Source organism: Sorex araneus, chromosome 1 (assembly GCF_027595985.1).
Source record: "Sorex araneus isolate mSorAra2 chromosome 1, mSorAra2.pri, whole genome shotgun sequence".
Classification (NCBI taxonomy): Eukaryota; Metazoa; Chordata; class Mammalia; order Eulipotyphla; family Soricidae; genus Sorex; species Sorex araneus.
In genome coordinates this window covers 207,716,154-207,739,068 of record NC_073302.1, presented here as the reverse complement: position 1 = coordinate 207,739,068, position 22,915 = coordinate 207,716,154, and the positions used below count along the sequence as shown (strand labels likewise).

Here is a 22,915-nt window from a genome sequence, read left to right as displayed (position 1 = left end):
TTGTAACCCTAACATTAAAGTTTGTAACTATCTCACGGTGATTCAATAAAATTGGGAAAAAAAATATCTCCGAACTGAGCGGCTCACTGCAGATTTCTCCAGACCCTAATTACCTGGAATTATGGAGTTCCAGGAGCACATGGCCACTCTTGCAACCGCTCAACATCTTATGCTATTCATAACAAGCAATACAAAATAGAGTATGGGGGAGACTGTCTGCCATAGAGGCAGGGAGTGGTGAGATGGGAGAGGATACTGGGGTTCTTGGTGGTGGAAGATGTGCATTGTTGAAAGATTGGGTGATCGATCATCGTATGACTGAAACTCAAACAAGAAAGCTTTATAACTGTCACAGCTATTAAAATAATAATAATAATAATAATAAAATAATAAAATTAACTTTCTGAATAAAAAAGTAGAGTTCATTCCCAATTCAATCAGCTTAATCAATGGCTGAATAAACAGCAGTACTCCTACATTAAAAGAATAATAAAAATATACTTTAAAGACCTATAGGATCATTTGATCAAATTATAAAATGGTGGTGAAAGAAAACAAAGATACGAAAGACTCAATGTAGTAAAGGTGTAATTACCCCAAACACCTACAGGTTTTGCTCAGAGGCTTTCAAAATCATTCTGTCTCCTACTCTGCCATGTGGCAAAATCTACCTCTCTTCAGCAAGCAAAGTCCCCCACTTCCACACAAGGGGACTTACTACTGCCTACCTGGAATTTTCCAGTGTCCCTAGAGGGCTGGTTACAGTCCTCTTTGGGAAATGCTAGTTTATTTCCTATCAGAACTTAATGACTTAGTGAAAGGAAATCATAAATTACTACGAACCAGTAGCATGTGTAATGATCGCAGATTTTTGCTGACGTTAAAATGCTTCTGCAGTACTTCATTCACACTTCCATCTTCTGAGAGACCCTAAAGAAAAACAAGATTAAAATCTAAATATAATCTTACCGCATTAGCTTGTGTACCTTACTAACTTTCTCTACGATTGTTAAATAGGTGCTGGTCTTATTTGCAGAGCATCAAATAAAATTCAAAATTCCAATCTAATTTTCTTATCTGAATACAGTGGTCTGAAGACAGAAAATTAAGACATTTATAAAACATATTTGATGGAAAACATCTGGTAAGGAGTAAAGCGGAGAGTCTGGAGGGGGTGGTGGAGGGGGGGGAGAAGATATTATAGGGAACACTATCACAACAAGAACAAAGAATGAAATGAAATTTCATGGACCTCAGATTTCAACAAGTCTACCACAAAGGCACAGACAACGAAAACAAAAGGGGCTACATCGAATTAAACAAGCTTCTGCACAGCAAAAGAAAAGCTAAAATAAAAAGACAACTTATTAAATGGGAGAAATTTTGTGTGAGTAGTAAAGTACATATAAGGAGCTAATATCCAGGATCTACAAGGTACTCATAAAGCCAAACAACAACAAAAACCCAACAACCCTATCCAAAAATGGTGAAAGGAGAGAAACACGTGTCCCCAAAGAAGACATAAGGCCAACAGGAAAAAGTACTCATTGTCACTTATTATGGAAATGCAAATCAAAATAATGAAATCATCTCACACCAAAGAGAATAGCATGTATCCAAATGTCTGGAAACAGCCAATGTAAGTAGGGTTGCAGTAAGAAAAGAACAGTCTTCCACTTCTGATAGAAATATCTAGTACAACCTCTCTGGAAAGCAACATGGAGATCTCATTAAAAAGTAGAAATGGCACTTGCATTTGAACCAGTAATACCAATTCAAGAATATCTACTTCAAAAACACAAATACATCAATTTTCAATGATATATGTTTACAGGATTCACTGTAGCACTTAGTACAATAGCCAAGACATGATAATAACCCAAATGTTCAACCACAGAAGTTGTGGTATATAAAGTTGTGGTAGCACTGTTGTAGCACTGTCGTCAAGTTGTTCATTCAATTGGTTCAAGTGGGCATCAGTAACGTCTCCATTGTGAGACTTGCTGTTACTGTTTTTGGCATATCGAATACACCATGGGTAGACTGCCAGGCTCTGCTGTGCAGGCGGGATACTCTCAGTAACTTGCCAGGCTTTCCGAGAGGGATGGAAGAATCAAACCCGGGTCAGCTGCATGCAAGGCAAATGGCTATCGCTCCAGTCCAAAGTTGTGGTACACAGTGGAATAGTATGCAGATCTAAGAAATGACAAAGCATGCAATTTGACAGGACATGGATGGAACTAGAGGGGTATGATTGAGTGAAGTTACTCAGGAAGAAAAGGATAGTGATCTCTATCATATGTGTGATTTAAAGATACCCTGTGGGGGAGCAAAAAATGGCGAAGGGCAGCACAACTGGAGTGTTGATCCAGAGACCTGAATTTATAAGGAAGTGGTAGGAGGAGGCCTCGAACCTTGGAAGAGTCTTTAGGTGGGTGGGAGTAGGTACTTTGATGCAAATACAGTGCTGTATGATGTATGCTGCATGCATGAAACCATCAACAGTATTTTAACTCACAGTAGCTTAATGATGATAAAGAGGGTTTTTTTTTTTAAAGAGCCAATGGCTTTGGAAAGTTTGGTTTCAACAGGACCTTTGAAAATGGAATACTATCTAAAACAGCCAAGGAAAGGGTAAAATATACAACACTGAAGAAAATATTACAAAAGCAAGTGAATTTCCAAAATCCTACGCAAGGAATAAGGGCTTGCTTTTCTTCCAAAAAAAAAAAAAGGCAAGAGGATAGGTGAAGACAGAGTACAGGAATACAGGAGTAGATTCCTTGCCTTGCACTCCATTGTCTGTGATTTGATGGCACTGCATATGGTGCCTCCAGCGTGACCAGGAGTGACAACCCTGAACGAAGAGCCAGGAGTAAGCCCTGAACACTACTTAGTATGTCCCAAGCCAACGCTCCCCGCCTTCTGCTCTACACCCCCCCACCCCAAACACAACAGGGCTGTGTGGAGATAGTTCAAAGGTGTGGAGCACATGCCTTACATATGAACAGCCCTGAGTCTAATCCCTGTATTGTGCTACTACCCTTCCCTAGTGTTATGAGGTAACACAGCATCACTAGGCCTTTGAACACTGCTGTAAAGCCCATTAAAAAATATCATGGTATCACTGTCATCCCGTTGCTCATCGATTTGCTTGAGTGGGCTCCAGTAATGTCTCATTGTGAGACTCGTTACTGTTTTTGGCATTATAAAATATACAAGTATAAAACCCCAAAGCATTTATTTTCTAGAGTTAAAACTGTAGATCTCTTCTTCCAATGTAAGATCCTGACTAGGAATAAGATCCAGTCTAATGGAATGAAATTTTATGCTTTTAGTTGAGATCTACGTGCCCCCCCCCCCCCCCCCCCCGCTTTACAGAGAAAAAAGGGAAGGCTACTGTTATCTCAGGACTCATTCTGTTCAGGGCTATCTCAGTTCCAATTCGACCTTTTCACCTTCTGTTTACTAAGCAGGGAAGGTTAAAAGGTAAATGTTCCTTGAATTTACATATTGTATTTGGGAGAAATCTCCATCAAAGAGAATCAGTGTTTTTATTTTTATTTTATTTTATTTATTTATTTTTAATTAGTGAGTCACAGTGAGGGTACAGTTACAGATTCACACATTTCGTGCTTGTTTTTCCCTCATGCAGTGTTCGGGAGCCCATTCCTCCACCAGTCTCCATTCTCCACCACCAATGAACCCAGTATCCCCCCCCACCCCACCCCACCTCTGTGGCAGGGCATTCCAATTTGTTCTCACTCTCTCCTTTTGGGTTTTGTGGTCTGCAAAAGGGGTATTGAGTGGCCATCATGTTTGGTCACTAGTCCACTTTCAGCACGCATCTCCCTTCCCTCGCGGGATCTCCAATCACATTTTACTTGGTGTTCCCTTCTCCATTTGGTATGACTTTCCCCCAGCATGTGAGGCCAGCTTCCAAGCTATGGAGTCAACCTCCTGGTATTATATACTACTATTCTTGGGTATTAGTCTCCTACTCTGTTATTTTATATTCCACAGATGAGTGCAATCTTTCTATGTCTGTCCCTCTCTTTCTGGCTCATTTCACTTAAAATAATACTTTCCATGTTGATCCACTTATATTCAAAGTTCATGACTTAATCTTTTCTAACAGCTGCATATTGAGAATCAGTGTTTTTAAAATGTTTGTTTACGCGGGGATTTCTCCTATACTGCCATGTTGAAATGGGATCTACTCTCCATTTAACTTACTAAGGAGATGGCCAAAGCAAACATTCAAATTAAGAAAGGTGGTTAAGTTCATCCTACAATGAAGACATTTCTTGGATGATACTCAATAGTGGTCATTGGTAGGCCCTCAAGATTTTTCAAGGGGTCATAGGTGAAAATCATATAAATGGGGGGCCATGGCAACAGACTAGGGGGCCAAGTGGTACAAAGCAAGGTCAGAAAGGGCCACAATAAGAAAATGGCTGGGACACACTGATCTACATTACTGCTCTGGAATTAGAAAAAATAGTCAGCACTGAGAAAAAGGATAGTTCCCTTAATGAAACCTCTCCCCACTCCCAGGGCAGGGCTTCTGGCCATGGTGCTGACAGTTTTTCTGAGGGAATAACTATTAGCATATTAAAGGGAAGCTGCAAAATGTTGATTAGGTTACAAGACAGTATTAAAATAAAGAGTCACAAACTCCAGTGATACTAGTCTTAATCTTTTACAAAACACTACAAATTGTCAAAAAAGATTATAGGATAATGCTCTCCCAATCCATTGCGACCAATTGCTTTTAAATTCAAGTATGAAAAGAACAACCTGGGACCAGCATTTCCCAGCACATGGTTATCATTTCCTATGCCATCCAGAATTATGCTTCACCAGTAATGTCCCCATAATTTGCTTCTTTATACCCAGTTTTACATGTTCAGAACAAACACATCTGTAACCAAGGGAAAAAACAAATAATTCCATACAACCTGCACCTGAGCTACACTGTCATCTCAGGAAAACAAACAGGCAGTAACAAAAATAATAAAAGCTGCGGGCAAGCACAGATATTTGAATATTATGAAAGATTCAATCTCCAAAGAGTCAGAAAATATGCTGCTACAGTATCAGTTAAGGAGATGCAAAAAGGTGAAAGCCCAAAGTCAGAAAATATGCTGCTACAATATGAGTTAAGGAGATGCAAAAGATGAAAGTTCTTTTTCAAGAAGCCCTGAAAAGTGAACCCACAGGCCCAAGATCCAGAAGCTCTCATCTGCTCCAGAACTAATAAAAGAAAGGACAGTGTGACTGAAGAGATACAGCATCAAAAAAAAAATTTCTTGAGTTGACAAATAATCCAAGTCACCAATATAATTTGGGGAAGAGGGGCAATGTCAGACTCACACCTAGTTAACTGTGTGCCTGCCACTTCTACTCCTTGTACAGTATCTGAATTTTAAAGATAAAGTTAGCTGGTTTTCATATAATCCTATATACTATGTAAGGAAAAATGAATTATCAAACAAAGTGGCAGAGATAAAATAAAAGATAACATATAAAGGTTAAACCCAAGATGAAACAGGTTTAGTGTGCGTATAAGGTCTGAAATATTTTGTAAGTTATTGGTAATAAGTCAAGTAAAATGAAGGAAATGGGCATAGATAGGAGCGAAATTCCAACCCGCCCTTTTTTGCTTTTTTGGGTCACACTTGGCAATGCACAGGGGTTACTCCTGGCACTGCACTCAGGAATTACTCCTGGCGGTGCTCAAGGGACCATATGGGATGCTGGGATTCGAACCCAGGTCGGTCACATGCAAGGCAAATGCCCTACCTGCTGTGCTATTGCTCCAGCCCCTGAAATTCCCATTTTTAACATGTATTCTTTTACACTGATTAATTACTTTGTTGTTGTTCTTTTGGGGGGAATAAGTTCAGTGAAAATGCCCTACTTTGGCCTTCCCTTTGGCCTCTACTATTAAAAAGGAAATATCCTTCTTTTGCTGATCTGTCTAATGCTGTTTTGATTACTTGCTCAGTCTGAGAAGACCAGAAGCAATTTGGGGATCTCCCCCTGCTTCTGGTAGTTGGAATTAGTTGGAATTAAAAACACATACAGCACAGTCAGCACTTAGATGTTAGGAAGTTTAGATGATACAACAATAATTCGTTTAAGTTAGGCCATCAAATTATGGGCAGGTAAATTTTTAAAATCTATAGTTGAGTAAATCTTTAAAACATGCACATATACTTTGGCATCAAGGATCTCCCAGGTTTCAGAGCCTCAACAATTTTGAGAATTTGAGATTTGCCAATGTAATTAATACAGTGAGAGGTGTCACAATTTTCAAACTGCCTTCTTGTTTTTTGTCATTTTTTAAAAAATTGGAATTTGGTGGTGGTGGTGGTGGTGGGGGTCACTTCCAGTGGTGTAGGGGATCAAACCCTGGACTTCCAAGCTTAAAGCATGCCCTGAGCCCACTGAGGTTAGGTCTCTGGCCCCTTTATTACTTCTTAATAGACTTATCACTGTCACTGTCATCCCGTTGCTCATCGATTTGTTCGAGCGGGCACCAGTAACATCTCTCATTGAGAAACTTATTGGTACTGTTTTTGGCATATCCAATATGCACGGTAGCTTGCCAGGCTCTGCTGTGCGGGCTCCATACTCTCGGTAGCTTGCCGGGCTCTCCGAGAAGGGCGGAGGAATCGAAAACGGGCCTGCCGCGTGAAAGGCGAATGCCCAACCGCTGTGCTATCGCTCCAGCCCCCTTAATAGACTTAATGAGAAAAAAGTTATTTATAAGATTTGAAAAAAGAAAAATCCACATTAGATTGTTTATGAGTGTTAGATTTAGAAAGTAAAATTTGATAAAGCAATTGATAAACTTGTAAAGAAAAAAAACTATGACAATTCTGACAAGATAACATAGAACATCAACCAGATGTGGGAACAACAAAAAAATCTTTTATCAAAATTACTTGGAAAGGAAAAAATCCAGGACTTTGACATTTCAGTTATCACTTGAAAGAAGTCCAGGCTGCTGGGGTAGAAAACATACTCTGCATGAGCAAGGCCCTGGGTTAGAGCCATGACACCCACAAATCTCTACTTGAGGTATAGTCATCAACTTATGGACAGGCAAATTTAGAACTCTTAGGTATAGTCTTTGTGGACCCTCAGCACTGCTGGCTTGGGGCCAGGTACCACATAATACATGTCCCTCCACACCAAAAAATAAATGGGATATTATGAGACATTTGAATTTTATGTAACATTTGAAATTCTGTGCTCATTTACAAATTTGTAAATTTTAAGTGCTTTCAAATACAGCAAGATTTTATTATGCTATCATTAATACCCATTTTCCAAGTTACCTGAACATGCTCATTCCACTTCTCTGCAAAAAGCTTGTCTGGAAATTCTACAGGTAGAGATAATTGTTCTTTAAATATTTTAAGATACTGTGGAAAACCAAATGAATTCATTATGTGTATCTGCCGGTGAGAAAATCGTGACTTCACTCTCTTTTCTAAGAGTTCCAAAATATCCTTAAAAACAACAAAAAAAATTCCCTATTAAGATGTGTGTTTAAAAAAAGACAACACAGCATTAGACTCAAGTATCTGGCCATCATCTATAACTAGCAATACTTATAATCCTATGAGATACAATTAAGCATTAAACATATGCATGTCTTTAAATTTTAAAATTAGTCTTTAAAATTAATTTAATTTTAAAATGAAAATTAAAAGTCTCCCAAAGATTACATAGTAGTAGAGGTGAAGCATGGCTTAGAAATAAACCAAGACTAAAATATTATTTTACACAAGTTACCTTAGTAATCTCCTACTAAGACTTTTTTTGGTGATGTCATGCCTACCATGTTATTCTCAATCTCTAACATTCAAAAACATGGATTAATTAAGTAAAAAGATAATTGTTACTAGTTGTATGTCACAGCAATGAAGAGCTTAATAAGGATTTTTATAATTCTGTGTAGAATTCGGATTAAGCAAAAATTAAGATAATAAAAGCAGTGAAATAAATTACATGATATTTAACCATCTTAATTGTTTTATGTAACAGAGGCTGAAGTAACAGAATGTTCGATGGAGAAATTTTAGTTCACGGAACTACCCACAATTTTCTTGGAGGGAACTACACCAGGTGGTGCTCAGGGCTTATTCAAGGCTCTGGGCTCAGGAATCAGTCCTGGTAGGCTCAGGAGACCATATAGGATGCCAGAGATACATACAATCATGGTTGGCTGCATGCAACGCAAGGACCCTTCATACTGTATTACTGCTCCGGCCTCCATTATCCACAATTTTAAGCTCAAGTTATACATAAATTCTAAGTCCTTTTCCAAATGTAGAAGAGAAAACTAACAGGAACACATCATGACATCAATTTGTTATTTTTTGTTCTGACTTTTTAAAAAGGCATTACTGTTTTAGAACACTTGTATTAGTGCATATTTTTGGATCAAAACAAGAAATTAAAAATCAGATTATTCACAATAGTAAAAAAGTTTTTAAAAAGTGGTTAGCAAAGCTTAGAAATACAGATTTTTAAGATTTTCCTTGAAAGAAAACTAAGAAGCTTTTAGTTAGCTGGGACTGTGGCTATGTGGAAGAGCAGTTGCCTTCCATGTGCCAGGGTCTGGGTTGGATTTTCAGTGTGGCATGGCCCAAGCAACAATGGATCAACCCTGAACTGCGAGTAGACCCTGGCAAAGCTGGTGTGTACACTCTGCACCCCCCTCACTCCAAAATAACCCAAACCAAAAAAACTCATGATATAATGATGGTGAAAATATAGAGGAAATAATTCAAGTGATCAAAGGTGGAAAAAAATTAGGAAGGAAGATGGAAGACTAAACTAGATTGGGGTGAGAGGAAGGGGAGAGGATAATAAAAAAAAGGTCTGAAGAAAGTGTAGTGCCAACAAAGAGAAGATAGTTATGTCTAGAAATATTGTACATCATTGTCTATTAAGTACAATTCTTTGTCATCAATATATATAGTAGAAACAATGCTCTCTATAAGCCCTGGGTATGGAAAGAAAGAGAAGTAAAAGATACATTCGTGGTACACAATAAACAAAAATTAACAATGTGAGGAAGGAGGAGAGAAAACAAAAGAATTATTTCCACGTTTTCTGGCAAGTACTTATTCCAATTTTGCTCTTTTATCCCATAAACATGGGATCACAGATATTTTTATACATCAAAGAACAGCACAGTTGGGTAATTACACATAAACAACAGAAAAGACCTCTAATAACAATGAAAAGGAACAACTGATACTTTTTTTGATCCTTCAATGGGGCCATAATATTTGCTCATTACTTGTATACAAAGGAAGAAATTTTGGCTGTAAGGAAGGTATTTCCTCAATCCTTTTGCAAAAACTGCTTCTGGCAAGGAGTGCTTTTCTTAAAGAGAACTATAGGCAAAAAGAGAAAGTGAATGGCGCTGATAATAACCTAAAATAGAAAAGAGAACAGGAGGCTATAAAGCTTTAGATGCATGCCATTCACATTATAAAAAAAAAATGTGACACCTGAAGATCTGTTTTACCTGAATTCAGAAAGTTCATACTATTGGGAATAAAGGAGGGTAAGTACAAAAAAGGCTGCTCAAGCTATCCAAAACACAAAGGCCCAACATACCTATAGTTAAGTCATTAGACCCAAAGGAGAGAAAGAGCAAAAGGGAATGCCCTGCCACAGAGGCAGGGTGGGGTGTGTGTGGGGGCGGGCGGGGGGGAATGGGGTGATGGTGGTGGGAGGGAGGGAGTGATGCAGGGACCATTGGTGGTGGAAAATCAGCACTGGTGGAGGGATGGGTACTTGATCACTGTATGACTGAAACTCAAGCACAAAAGTTTGTAAGTCTGTAATGGTACCCCCACGGTGATTCACTAATAAAAAAATTTAAATAAAAAATAAAAAAAAACATTAGAAAATTCCCTAAAGATGGGGCTGAAGAGACAGTACAGTGGGAAGGGTGTACCCATGTTCAATATGCAGCATCCTATATGGTCTCCTGAGTACCACCAGGAGTGATTCCTGAGTGGACAGCAAGAAGTTATTTCTGAGTACTGCTGGGTGTGGTCCCAAAACTAAAACAAAAACAAAAAAGGAACAAAGGAGAAACTCTCTAAAGAGAAAGAAGCTACTATCAACTATGGTAACCTCAAGGAACAAATACTGTCTATTTTAGGAGATCTTAACAAGTTGAGATAGGTGATTTGTACATTTTCAAATTATGGAGTTTTAAATGTAAAAGCAAAAAAAATGTTATTAATGATTTTATACAATAGTGAGATTACTTAACTTTTTTATTTGCTAACTGTGTATTTTAGCATAACTTGACTTCACATTTTAAAAATCCTGATACCACTAGAGGGAGGAGGGAGGCATTAATTTATAAGAATGTGTGATAATTGCTTTTGTTTTCTTCGATCTGAGCTCAATAGTAGTATAAAGGAAACCAGCAATGGCATATCACAATTGTAAATATATCTAATATAATGGCCTACATAAATGACTATACAAGTAATTAGGTTTTAACTTTCTAAATATTATAATCATTTTAAAAGTAGACTTACCAATCTACATGTAAGACCAATCACTGCTATTGGAGTCTGTGCAGACTGAGAAACGTCAAAAAGATTATAGAGAAGTGTCTGATTTTTATGATGAGCAAAAAGATCAAATTCATCTAATATAAAGATCACTGGGCAACTAGTAGTCCGTTTACCTAAGATGAAAAGAGTCTTAATAAGAAATTAAATTATAACAACCTTTCTAAATTTCAAGAAAAATTCACTGATTTTCATTTTTTTAAAATCTAATTCAACACACAATGATAACCTAGTTTAGGAAGGGCACTTACTAAAGCTGTACATGTATTTATTCAATAGCAAAAAAATTCTTCAGAGACAAAGAGAACCTTTACTGTTTTTAAGAAATCCACTTCGTAACTACTATATGCGGAACTTTGCTGATGAAAAATTATGAAAATATCATTCTTCTGATATCACCAGAAAATCAACAAAATTCTTTTAATCCCATCATAGGCAAAAATACTTTGGAAGTAAATATATAAGAAACCATTAACAAGTCACATAAATCTAATTAATAAAACTCTTGCTTCAAGAGAACTGTTTTATTAGTAGAAACGCAAATTATACCTCCCTGCGTTAAGTATTTTTATTAAAAATGGTTAGACAAAGAAGGTCAGTCAAATTATTTTTTAATCATTCTAACCACATGTTTTGACCTACAACAACAGGGGAAGTTCAACATGACTCTGTATTCATTTTCTCACCATGATAATTGAAAAATACCTTAATAGACAAACTACTATTATATGATATCAAGCTTTGGGGGTGAGGGCTTGGGGTTAAGATTTCAGGCATCAGATTTGCATGAACAATTTTAAAGAAAATCTGGTGAACTTGCTCTAATAGTTCATGTAAACACTACCCAAAAAGGCGTAAAACCACATGTAAGAGACCCGAGGGGCTGGGTGACAGCTCCGTGGTCAGCAGTGTGTGCCATCCATGCCAAAGGATACAATCCTGACTCCCAGGACTGCATGCCTTAACCACAATATACAGATACAGATACACCAGACACAGCGCTATTACTTCCAAGCACCTAAACCACTGGGTCTCAGCATTAAATGGTCCTGCCTGGCAGGCCAATTATCGCTACAAGTAGCTCCAGACCCCCCTAAACACTGCCTGGGAGATCACTGCCCCCCACCAAAATAAGCATACATAACAGATTATGTAGTATTTGATTAAAAATAAAAAGCATTCTCTATCACTGGGAAAAAATGGTTTGTCAAGATTATTTTCTGTACTTTACACCAAAATAAAATTCTATTCACGGTCTGAATTGTAATATATATTAAATGAAAACATAAATGAATGTCTTCAGACTCTGAAGGAGAAAAAACATTTCATTATGTGAAACATTTACAACTTCCATTCAACAGAAAGAAAAAGTCCAATCCAAATGTGAAAGAAAAGTGTAAGAATTCTCATAAAAACTGGAACTGGAGTGATAGTACAATGGTTAGGAAGCTTGCCTGGCACATGGCTGGAGTTCAATTCCACATGATCCCCCAAGCCCTCTAGGACTGACCCCTGAGTGCACAGCCAGCAGTAAACCCTGAGCACCACCAGTTGTGGTCCCCTCCAAAACAAAAAATTCCCACAAGGAAGTATGATATTAATAGAATATAACCAACAAATAAAGAACATAATAGAAACACACAAATCAGTATCAGTGGCAAAGATATGTAGTGATAAACACTGTAACTATTAAAATTATACAAATTAAACTAAAACAATTTTTTTTCTATTTGACAGGCAAAATAGTAACTTGTAAACATAGCACACTGGTGAAATGCCTACCTGGCATATTTGAGAGCTTGGGTTCAACGCACATCACCATAAAAAAAAAATGTTTACGAAGTTACAGAGAAAAAAAGTTTCCATAAATTAGAAAGGGAATCTGCTAGAGCCATTTGGTAATATATATTTTTTTAAGCGAGGTACCTTTTAATTCAGAATTTTTACTGAAATTTACCTCGAGGTAGTAAGAGAATGATCATCTAAACATTTCTTCTGAATTATGAAAAGTTAGAATAAAATGCCACAAATGGGGATTGGTTTATAATAATTATAATTAAGTTACATATTTATAATATATAAGAATCATAAAAATGATTATAAAGTTTAAAAACTTACTAACAATATGCTAACAAAATGTTTCTAACAAGATGCCAACAAGGTACTGTTAATGAAAACAGACTTCATGACATTATGGAAGATTATTTTATTTGAATGGTACCTCTAATAATATGTTAGATGGCATGGCATCTGTAATGATATGGTATCTCTAATTATAAAGGTGAATAAGTAAAATTCAATGAAAAATGATAGATTACTATTATTGTAGTTGAATTAGTGATCATTTTACGTTTTTAAAAATATTTTTGTATATTTGTATTAAGAGAACGTATAACCATTATAAGAAAGAGAATGAAATTAAGTATATTTTGGTATTGTCAAATATGCTGTATTTACCTTTTCTTAAAGCTTCAAGGAGAAATGAAAGGTTTTCAGCAAAGCTCCCCTATATAACAAAAAGATAACAAGACATTCAGTGAAATAAAGAATGAAGTATCAGGCAGGCCCTTAGATATTATATGCATATCACGTTATCCATTTTTTTCCTAGTAAAAATGAATTGCTGACTAGGTTCTAAGTTAAATTGCATTTTACATCTTCAAAAGGATCCAGCTCTTACAAGATCCAAATTAATTTTATTGCTAAAACAAATTAAAATAGTTGGGGGCAGAAGTTGGGGATTCACACCCAGTGATGCTCGGGGGCTACTTACTGGCTCTGTGCTCAGGGTTACTCCTGGCAGTGCTTAGGGGACCCATATGTGGTGCCAGGATCAAACTAAGTGGGATCAACTCATCTAAGATGAGTGCCTTATAATCCCTGTAGTATTTCTCCAGCCCTTTAAAACATTTCTAATTAGAATCTTTCAAGTAACTAAAGTATACTGTCCTGAGATTTACAAATTGTTACGTGAAAGTATGGGCAAAGTTTTGGAAAACATTGTGATAATAAGAGTTAACTCATACACATGACCCAACAATTAAGTATGCTTAATTCCACTTTTTCTTTAGAATAATTCTGTGAAGCATGATAAAAGAATGCTCATAACAGATAAACTCAGAAATTAAGATGAAATTATACTGATGATCAGATAGTAAAATAGTTCTAAGATAAAACAAATTCACCCTTTTTAACTTCTGTATTTTCTACTACTCACATGCTACACAAAGTTTTAGATTAGAAATGGATGGCGAGTATTCTAACTTTTAAAGTATATCAATTTAGGAGGCCAGAGAGATGATACAGGGGTTTAAATATAATTAAAAAAAATTAAAAATGTTAAGAAGGCACTTATCGTGAGCATGGCCAACCCTGGTTGAATCTGCAGAACCACATACAGTTCTCTTCTGAACCCCCAAGCACTGCCAGGATACCTGGCATACAAAGGGTAGAAAAAGCCCTGAGAACTACTGGATGAAGCCCAAACACCCAAAAGTAAAAGATATTAATCTCTAAAAATAAATAATGAGAGTATTTTTATTGCAGATAATACCTACAGAAACCCAGAAGTCTTAGCTGTTTTATATAACTAGTATAATATTCTTAATACACAAATTTGATGAATAACTACATTCTAATTTCAACAACAAAAAAACTTATTTTTTAAGTTTTAGTTAAAACTAATATTTTAATTAGGAATCTATAAACCCTTAATCATTCAAAATTTAAATACATGTACACAATCTTGATTTTAAAAAAAGAAAAAACATGAAACTCACAAAAACTTTATCTTCAACTACATTTTCCAGATTTAACTGCCTTGTGATTTCCTTTAAGGCAATTTTATCATTGATCTGCAGCAATCCTGAAACAAAGTCCATTTAAAGATGTTTAGTTAAAATTAAATATGTATTTCATACAGTACAGTTTATTTTCCAAAGAAATATTCTAATGCTTTTAAAATTCCCTAAAAATATCAATTATTGTACAGTATTTACATTTAAAAATTTGGCAGTGAAAACATTTGATAGTCTCAAAGGTCTGCCATTTTTACAGTACCACTTAATAGATAAAAACACAAAAACCTTAAACTCTACATATACTTCTATTTTTAGCTTGTAGAAGTACTGCATGTGATATATTAAACAGGACTAATTATTACTCATGGATCTAGCTGTTAAACTAGTTATAGTACACATTAAATAAACAAAGTTGTTAAGCATGGATCTAGTAATGAACTTACAACTGAATTAATTTCATTATATAAAAGCTAACAAGGCAAATTATATAATTTTTACTGGCAAATCGACATACCATTTAGATGAACTTGTAATACATTTTCACTCACTTCTTCTACTTCCATTAGTTCTTTCAAAGCATGGTTTATTAACTAAATAATAAAAATTATAAAATATTTACCACAGGTAAAATTCTATTTCAAAAGTACGATTAATAAAAATAATATGAAGACATCAGCATAAAAATTAAAGAAAGCCACAGATTCCTTACAGATTAAAAAAAGTTGAACTAGAACATCTAATATCTGGACTTTTCTATAGATGCATGGGTCAGAATTGATGCACATTCCTCAATCTTTCACCAGACATCGAGGGAATATGTAGAAACAATCTGCAAGGTTACAAAGAAATGTTTTCTATAAGCCACTCTAAACTGTGGCTGCTTTACGAGCTTCATTTTCTTAAACTTATAAGTTATTTCTGTCACTAAAGTTAACTGAAAATTTATTGAAAAATATTAAATAAAATGCTGGATGATTTTCAGTTTCTAGCCCCAGTTTTTGTTTTGTTTTCTGGGAGTGGGGAAGAGAGATGCCAAGGACCAAGACCTGGGCTTCATAAATATGAGGCAGGCACTGAGCTCTATTTCCAGTTCCAAATTCTTTGAAATACTATGAGAAATATTTTACAAGTTTGCATGAAATAAAATCTGAAAAGGCAAGAAATACAACTTGGGGGCCTGGAGCAATACTACGGCGAGTAGGGCGTTTGTCGCATGCGGCCAACCCAGGTTCGATTCCTAGCATCCCATATGGTCCCCTGAGCACTGCCAGGAGTGATTCCTGAGTGCAGAGCCAATGAGCCAGTAACCCCTGTGCATCAGCAGGTGTGATGCAAAAAGCATAAAAAAAAATAAAATAAAATAAAATAAAAGAAGACATACAACTTGGTCTAAATTACATTGATAAATGTTAATAATTACTCCTATTCTTTATGGTTATACTGGAAAATTGGTAATCATAATTGCTTAATTATAAATCTTCACATTTTTGTAATTATAGGTTTCCATACCAACTTACATTCTTTGTTTTTTTATATTTGATAACTTTTTGCATAATAAATATCATATACATTTCTACTAACAATTAACATATTAAAATTTTTTCCTTATGATTTGGTGGGAAGGGGCCCTCACCAGTAATCACTGGGACTTGAGGGCCATTCCCAGAGATACTTGGTACTGCAAACCTGATATTTTAGTACTTGCACCTGGCAATTTGGTGCTCACCAGTGCTGAAAGCTAGCTGCTACACAGTTCAGGAGGCAATGAGTTGACAGGGATAAAACTTGGGGTCTTAATGTGCAAGGTATGTGCACCAGTTCTGAGATTTCCCTAGTTAAAATTTTTTACTGGCTTTTAAAAATCTTTTATTTTTCTTATTTGAAACTCCATGATTTCTAATACTTTAATAGCAGGGTTTCCGGCACATATTGTTCCAACACCACACCTACTACTAGAGTGCTTGTTTCTCTGTACCAGTGTCCCAAGGATACCCCCCAGAATATCTTCCTTACCCCCCCGCCAGCTCAATTCTATAAACCAGGTCTGCAGAGTATCCTTTGGGGACTGAATTGTTTTGTCAGTCACACCCAGCAGTAGTCAGAGGCATGTCTGTGCAAGTGTGGAGTGGTGGGGAGAGGGCTGAATTCTGCTCTGGGCAATCACCTGCCCTGTAAAGTGGTTTGTTTAGAACCAATGGTAAAAAAGTATGTATTTCAAAAAATTGAAAACATTTAATAAGAACAAAAAAAGTTTTCAAAGGAAGAATGGGAATGACGTACTATTCCTTCTAATATTAAAGTGAAAATGTATGATACAAATTATATTCCCTGCCTAAGAATACAGGCTTTATATACAAACTGTTCTTGGTAAACATTGCTTAAGTGAGGAGAAAAAGAACTATTTAGTAAAGACACTAACTACTGGTAAACTTTTAGTACTTACAGTAATCTATTGCTATTTGTTACCATAACATTTTTGTGCAATACAAGTTGCAAATACAAGATAGCAAACATATTAACCACTCCTGGTGCAGATGTGTAATTTTTAAAACAAAATTCTTCCTAAATAATAGGTTGCATTGGGTGATTGAAATAAAAGCAATCTGGAAATATTGATTGTCATATTATGAATAAAAGTCCATCTGAGAAATGACAGTCTATACGATTGCTCCAGGTCAGAATGCCCTTTCTTAAATTTAGGTATTGCCAGGTGGTTCATTTCACTTCAGCCAAGAGAACTTTCATTCCCTAAGGTACTTATGGAAGAAAACTCTAAAATACCCTGATCAGATTCCTCAAATTTTTACTGTGATAAGACACTGAGACTTGGTATTGTTACTCACCATATAACTTAGCCTACCCCAGATTGACAGCAGATTATAATGGTAAAAAAAGAAGTATGACCTTGGATTTTCCTCAAAAGACAGAAAAAGAATAAAATCCATATTATTTCAAAGGGGAAAGCTGTCCAAAATAAATAATAGAAATTTGTAAACTTTACCATGGTCTTTCCAGATCCTCGGGGTCCAATAATAAGAGCAGAGTTACTTTCTCCATTGATAGCAGTTCTTTTTAATAGCTCAATTAAATGTCTGAAAAGGCATTAAGAGACCAAACTTTTAAAAGGAAAGCTAGAATAATCTGCAAGGTGATACATTAGACCACTGATTTCAGATGCAAAAAAAATAAGCTGCTTTCTTGCTCTGGGTAATTGAGTTATACTCTCAATATTCCTACAAGAAAAATACAGAAGATGGCAGGCCAACACTAATTATCTCTGTAAACCTCAAGGAGAAACCAAGTATATTGGCAGTGCCTTAGATGGCATATGGGACAAGGGAGAACAGTGACATTTTACTCCATAGCTTACTGTTGAGAATTGATTGTAGGTCCAAATTTGCTGTCATAACAGATAACAAAACCTATATAATACTGAAAGTCTGAGAACATATCACTATCTTGCTATACCTGCAGTTGCTTTTTGAGTACCTTAAGTAAAAAAACTTATCTTTTTAACAGATAAGTTAACTTGGCTGACCACTCCATTTCTTTTTAGAAAACAAATAACTCAGAACAGCTATGGAATTCTTATTTTCTTCAAGTAAACAAACAGAAAGCACTTTCAAATCATACCACAGATTACTGTCATCACTCTGGATTGTTTCATTGTCCCCTAATGCTGGGACAGTAGCGGCATAGACTATTATTTACTCTGGGAGGCACTGCTATAAACAAAGCAATTTTCTTTTGACCTTTATAAAAAAAATTATTAGTTCATTTAGGATAAAGATTATTAATGTTTTTTTGCTGAGTGTGAAGGGCATCATAACTATCCATAACAAAGATATAGCTAAACTTACTTATATTGCCCTTGAACTCCAAATAAGTTGTTATGTGGACTCTGATGACAAAATCGTTCACGTAAAATTCTTTGTACCTGATGAAAATAAAATCAATATTAAAATATTTCCATAATAAACTTAAAACAATGAGAATATACAGATACATCATATTTAAGTATTAATGATTAGTTAATTCAGCTTCCCTACATAATTCTGGGCTTCAAGATTTCTGACACCATTTTAATGGACTGCAAATTTAATAGTTATTTTTTCCTATTTTAAGCTCCAGAAAAAAGGATGAGAATTCAGCTGTGAAAAGTTCAACTAGTGAGAAAGTTTTACTTTAGCTTATCAGCAAATTTAGAGCTGGACTGGGGACTATTTTAATGCATATAAACTACAGAATACCTCACTTTGTATAATATGTCTGTCAAGGAATAACATCTGTAACACTGTCCTCCCAACAAGCAGGCACCAGTAACTGTCTCCATTGTGACACTTGTTGTTACTGTTTTTGGTGTAGTGAATAAGCCATGGGTAGCTTGCCAGGCTCTGCTGTGTGGGCGAGATACTCTCAGTAGCTTGCTGGGCTCTCTGAGAGGGACGGAGGAATTGAACCCGGGTCAGCCACAATGCAAGGCAAACATCCTACCTGCTGTGCTATCCATCCTGATAATAATGAAACTCAACGTACTAAGAATATAAGGGAACTTCTTCAATCTGACCAAGGGCATCTATAAAAATCTACTCTGTCCTATAAAAACCAACTCATCTGTAAAGAATCATACTCATGACCAAAAAAACAGACATACTCCCAATATCAAAAACGATTTCAAAATGTCTGTTGTTGCCATGTCCAATTCTTAAGCAGTATTTAAAGATAGACAAGAAAAAAACAATAAAACACAATTGCATTTAGTCATCCATGCAGTGAAGAAGTCAAAAATGAATTAAAAAAATTCCAGTTATGACATCAAAATGAATGAAATACTTAGGAATAAATTTAATTTAAAAGTACTAACTCTCAAGATAGTACTAAACTAAATCAAAATCAGGCCACATTTTTGAAGATATAACTTACGTAAGGATTGCAACTATACAAATAATAATCAAGAATAAAATCAAGAAGTAGCATTAAGTTACTTCTTTTGTTAACAGAAATAGTGATTTTTTTATAAATCTCAGGGAAGAAGTCAGTAAAGATTACTATTTTTCTAATCACCTTTCATGGTGACAGACATACTCACCTGTGAAAGGTTCTCTGCATATATCAAGTTGCTACTCTTAGATTTACGAGTGCTCATTTCAACAAATTGAGGTCCTTAAAAAAAAAAAAGCATGACTACAATAAAAATTATATTAAAGAGACTATTTAAGAATTTCGATTATAGACTAAAAATAAACATATTTTCAAAAATGAAAAATGTTTTTTCAATTTAAAAAAATGCAGTGATTCCCATTGTCTCCAAGTATGAGACCATTTGACACTCCCATGCCCTAATTTATATGGTCCATACAGGACAACTATCACCTTTCCTTTCAATCAACTACTTCCCTTCTTGAACTTAAAAACAAATTTCCCATTCTTGACTTTAAAACAAACAGGGGAAGAGAGATATGCCACCTGCCCGATATGTGATCAAACCTGGCCACCACAATGTCCCTCAATGGCAGGGTGCTTAGGGTAATCCCTAGCAGCCTTGGGCCTGAGCAGTACAGAGCATCCTTGGACTCTTGCACTGAATACCATCCTGGTTGACTGAGAATTGCAGGAAGGCATCCTGGTTGACTGAGAATTGCAGGAAGGAGCCCCAGAGCCTCTTGAGCACTGCTTAGGAGCCCCAGAACAAAAACCAAAAACAATCTATGTGCAAAAATAATGAAACAAAACAAAGAAAAATAATCTATGTGCTTCTTTTCTATAGAATGTTCACTCCCCATTTACAAAAGACCTTTCACTTTCCTGCTTAACTTTATTATATATATAGTCACTATAGACAATCATGTATATATATATATATATATATATATATATATATAGAGCCATTACAGACTATGTACTTAACTGCCTCTATCTCTTTATTCATAACCATATTACACTAAAAAACTTTAACTGTATTTCCAAGTGCATGGTATTAAAAACTGCAAATATTCAAGCATACTGATCCTCCGCCATCAAAGCAAGCAATGATATATATACTAATAAAAAATTATAACCTATGGTGGCCAGGGATTGTGGCTTAGAAGTAGAGTGGATATCTGCATGTGGTGAGACACTCTGAGTTTCATCACCAGCACCACAAACTTCAAAAAACAAAACCTTAAATGTCTTAGTACTGATTCCCTATATGTATGTATTATTAGTCAGATAATAACATCTTAAACAGTATTTACTTATGTAGCAAGAATTCTTATAGGTGCTTTACATTTATTCACTCCTAATAACCTTAAAGGGTAATTACTATTATAACTTCCCATTAAAATTTTAAGATAATGGAAGGTTATATAACTTGAACAGAATCAAACAGATTTTGGTCAAAGCTAATAATATATACCAAATAGTACAGTTACAATTTGAAACTAATCAAGTTAGGGAACATGAAGTACAGTAATAAAAAATGGAGGACAGTTGTCACCTTATTTATGTTTCTTATATTTATAATCCCTCATATATAGTGTACGTATCAAGTTATGTCCAATGAATGTATCCTTCCCAAAACAGGACTATACATTTCTAAAATATCATACTTCTCATTTTTATAAAACAAAGCAGTATCAGCAAACTTAGGGATACATAAGCTATATTAGAAATATACAAAGAACTGACTACATTAGTCAATATCACGTCCCAAATATTATCATCTCCTCTAAAGACAATCCTTGGGGAATCTCCAAACTGTTTCTTAATTGACTGCTGTTTCATGAGGCCTAGAAATCACTCCTTTACACTAACTGGCTTAAATGAGCAGCAATGTAGTTCTGACTTTTCTACTAGATGTCATTCTATGCAGTTTTAACACATTCATGAAATTAGAAGCATATAAATGCAGAGAAGACGCTCATTATTCCATTCCAATACTATAAATCAGAAATTCTATACTGACCATTAAAAACTTATTCCTGCACTGACAAAGGGTGAAAAAAATGATAGTAATTATAGTGTTACCTGAAGCTCCCTACTTGGAACAGTCTACCTACATTTTCTACATTAATAATCTTAAGACTAAGTTTTAGGGGCTGGAGCGATAGCACAGTGGATAGGGCATCTGCCTTGCATGCAGCCAACCTTGGTTTGATTCCCAGCATCCCATATGGTCCCCTGAGCACCGCCAGGGGTAATTTCTGAGTGCAGAGCCAGGAGTGACCCCTGTGCATCGTCGGGTGTGACCCCCCAAATAAAACCCCCTAAGTTTTAATATAATTTTCACCTATATAAAGAGATGTCAAAAAGAAAAATATTGAAAAGCATAAGCTAATTACTATCATAACTATACTTGGAATGTTGTATTTTAAACACATATTAGCCAGGGGCTACATGGAGTTAAAATCTTTTCTTTTTTTCATTGTTCCTTACTTGGTTCCAAATTCCCATTCAGAACATTTAACTATACTTTGTCTTTGCAATACATTTTTTTTTTTTAATTAACTGTTAGGCCAACAACTAAAGAACTGTTTAGGGAAAACCTCTTAACTTCTAAGTAACCAGGAAAAAAAAAATGTTATGTCAACAACTCATTAAATACATATAGCTGAATATCCAGCCAGATGTCAAACATTTTTCTATCTATTCACGGTGCCATAAAAGTCTCCTCTACTCAACTTACAAAGTCAGTTTAATTTCTTCACCTTAGAATAGTTCTAATTATTGTCTTTCAGATTACCAATCAAGGGAAAACAAACCCAGGTAAATGCTTGATAAAAAAATATTTTTTCCAGTGTCAGGCATAAAACTCAGCGCATCACAAATGAATTTTACACTGAATCATATCCCCAATTATTAAAATGCTTAAGGAAAAAAAATTAGTAAAATGGTATCTTTCAGCATATGTCCAAAAATTTTTTACATTCTTGAGTCATATAGTCATTTTTTTACTTCTTTTCCTTTGCAGGGGTGTGGGGAGAGTAGGTGGGGGTAATACACCTGCCTTTGCTCAGCAGATCACTTCTGGCCAGGCACAAGGGAAGATAATGAATGCAGTGTGTGGCATGAATCTGGGTATGTGGAGGACAAGCGTCTTACCCAACATACTATCTCTCTGTCCCTTTCATATTGTTTTTAAATTTTATATAAATAAAATACTACTTATATTTAAAGGAATAAAATATATCAGCTGAATGCATTCTGGGAAAAAGTATCAAAACAATCAAACCAGATATTCAAGGCTGACAGAATAATTTTTCAGTGTGTATCTGTATAATTTGTGTATTTTTGATGGCTGTATTCTTAATGTAAACCTTTATTTTAATTAGAAAACAATACATGCTTTCATAGAATCTATGAAAAAAAGGAGTCATGTGAATATGGCTCACTGTGCCAAACTGAATCACATTTTCTTTGCTTGTAATGTCTAATCAAAAACTGAGACATAGGCAACTAAAAGTGTTCTTGGTGGATTTTGAAGAGATGGCAGAGTACTAAGAATCTTTC

General features: G+C 35.5%; 1 protein-coding gene across 6 annotated transcripts in view; it reads right to left on the bottom strand.

The window, feature by feature from the left end:
• The window catches only part of ORC4 (origin recognition complex subunit 4), a 58,317-nt gene that overhangs the window by 14,764 nt on the left and 20,638 nt on the right, over positions 1 to 22,915 (bottom strand). For 2 of the 6 annotated variants that reach the window (XM_055123578.1, XM_055123571.1), the window contains exons 2-10: positions 19,515 to 19,588; positions 18,286 to 18,362; positions 17,427 to 17,517; positions 14,940 to 15,015; positions 14,405 to 14,490; positions 13,083 to 13,131; positions 10,590 to 10,741; positions 7,350 to 7,523; positions 844 to 930 (exon numbers count right to left, since the gene is read on the bottom strand). In XM_055123578.1, the coding sequence (XP_054979553.1) occupies positions 844 to 930; positions 7,350 to 7,523; positions 10,590 to 10,741; positions 13,083 to 13,131; positions 14,405 to 14,490; positions 14,940 to 15,015; positions 17,427 to 17,517; positions 18,286 to 18,362; positions 19,515 to 19,571 (849 nt within the window). In that variant the 5' untranslated portion in view covers positions 19,572 to 19,588. Of the gene's footprint in view, positions 1 to 843; positions 931 to 7,349; positions 7,524 to 10,589; positions 10,742 to 13,082; positions 13,132 to 14,404; positions 14,491 to 14,939; positions 15,016 to 15,134; positions 15,255 to 17,426; positions 17,518 to 18,285; positions 18,363 to 19,514; positions 19,589 to 22,915 lie in introns of all 6 variants that reach the window. The other 4 variants (XM_055123583.1, XM_055123594.1, XM_055123597.1 and 1 more) reach the window with 3 other exon arrangements.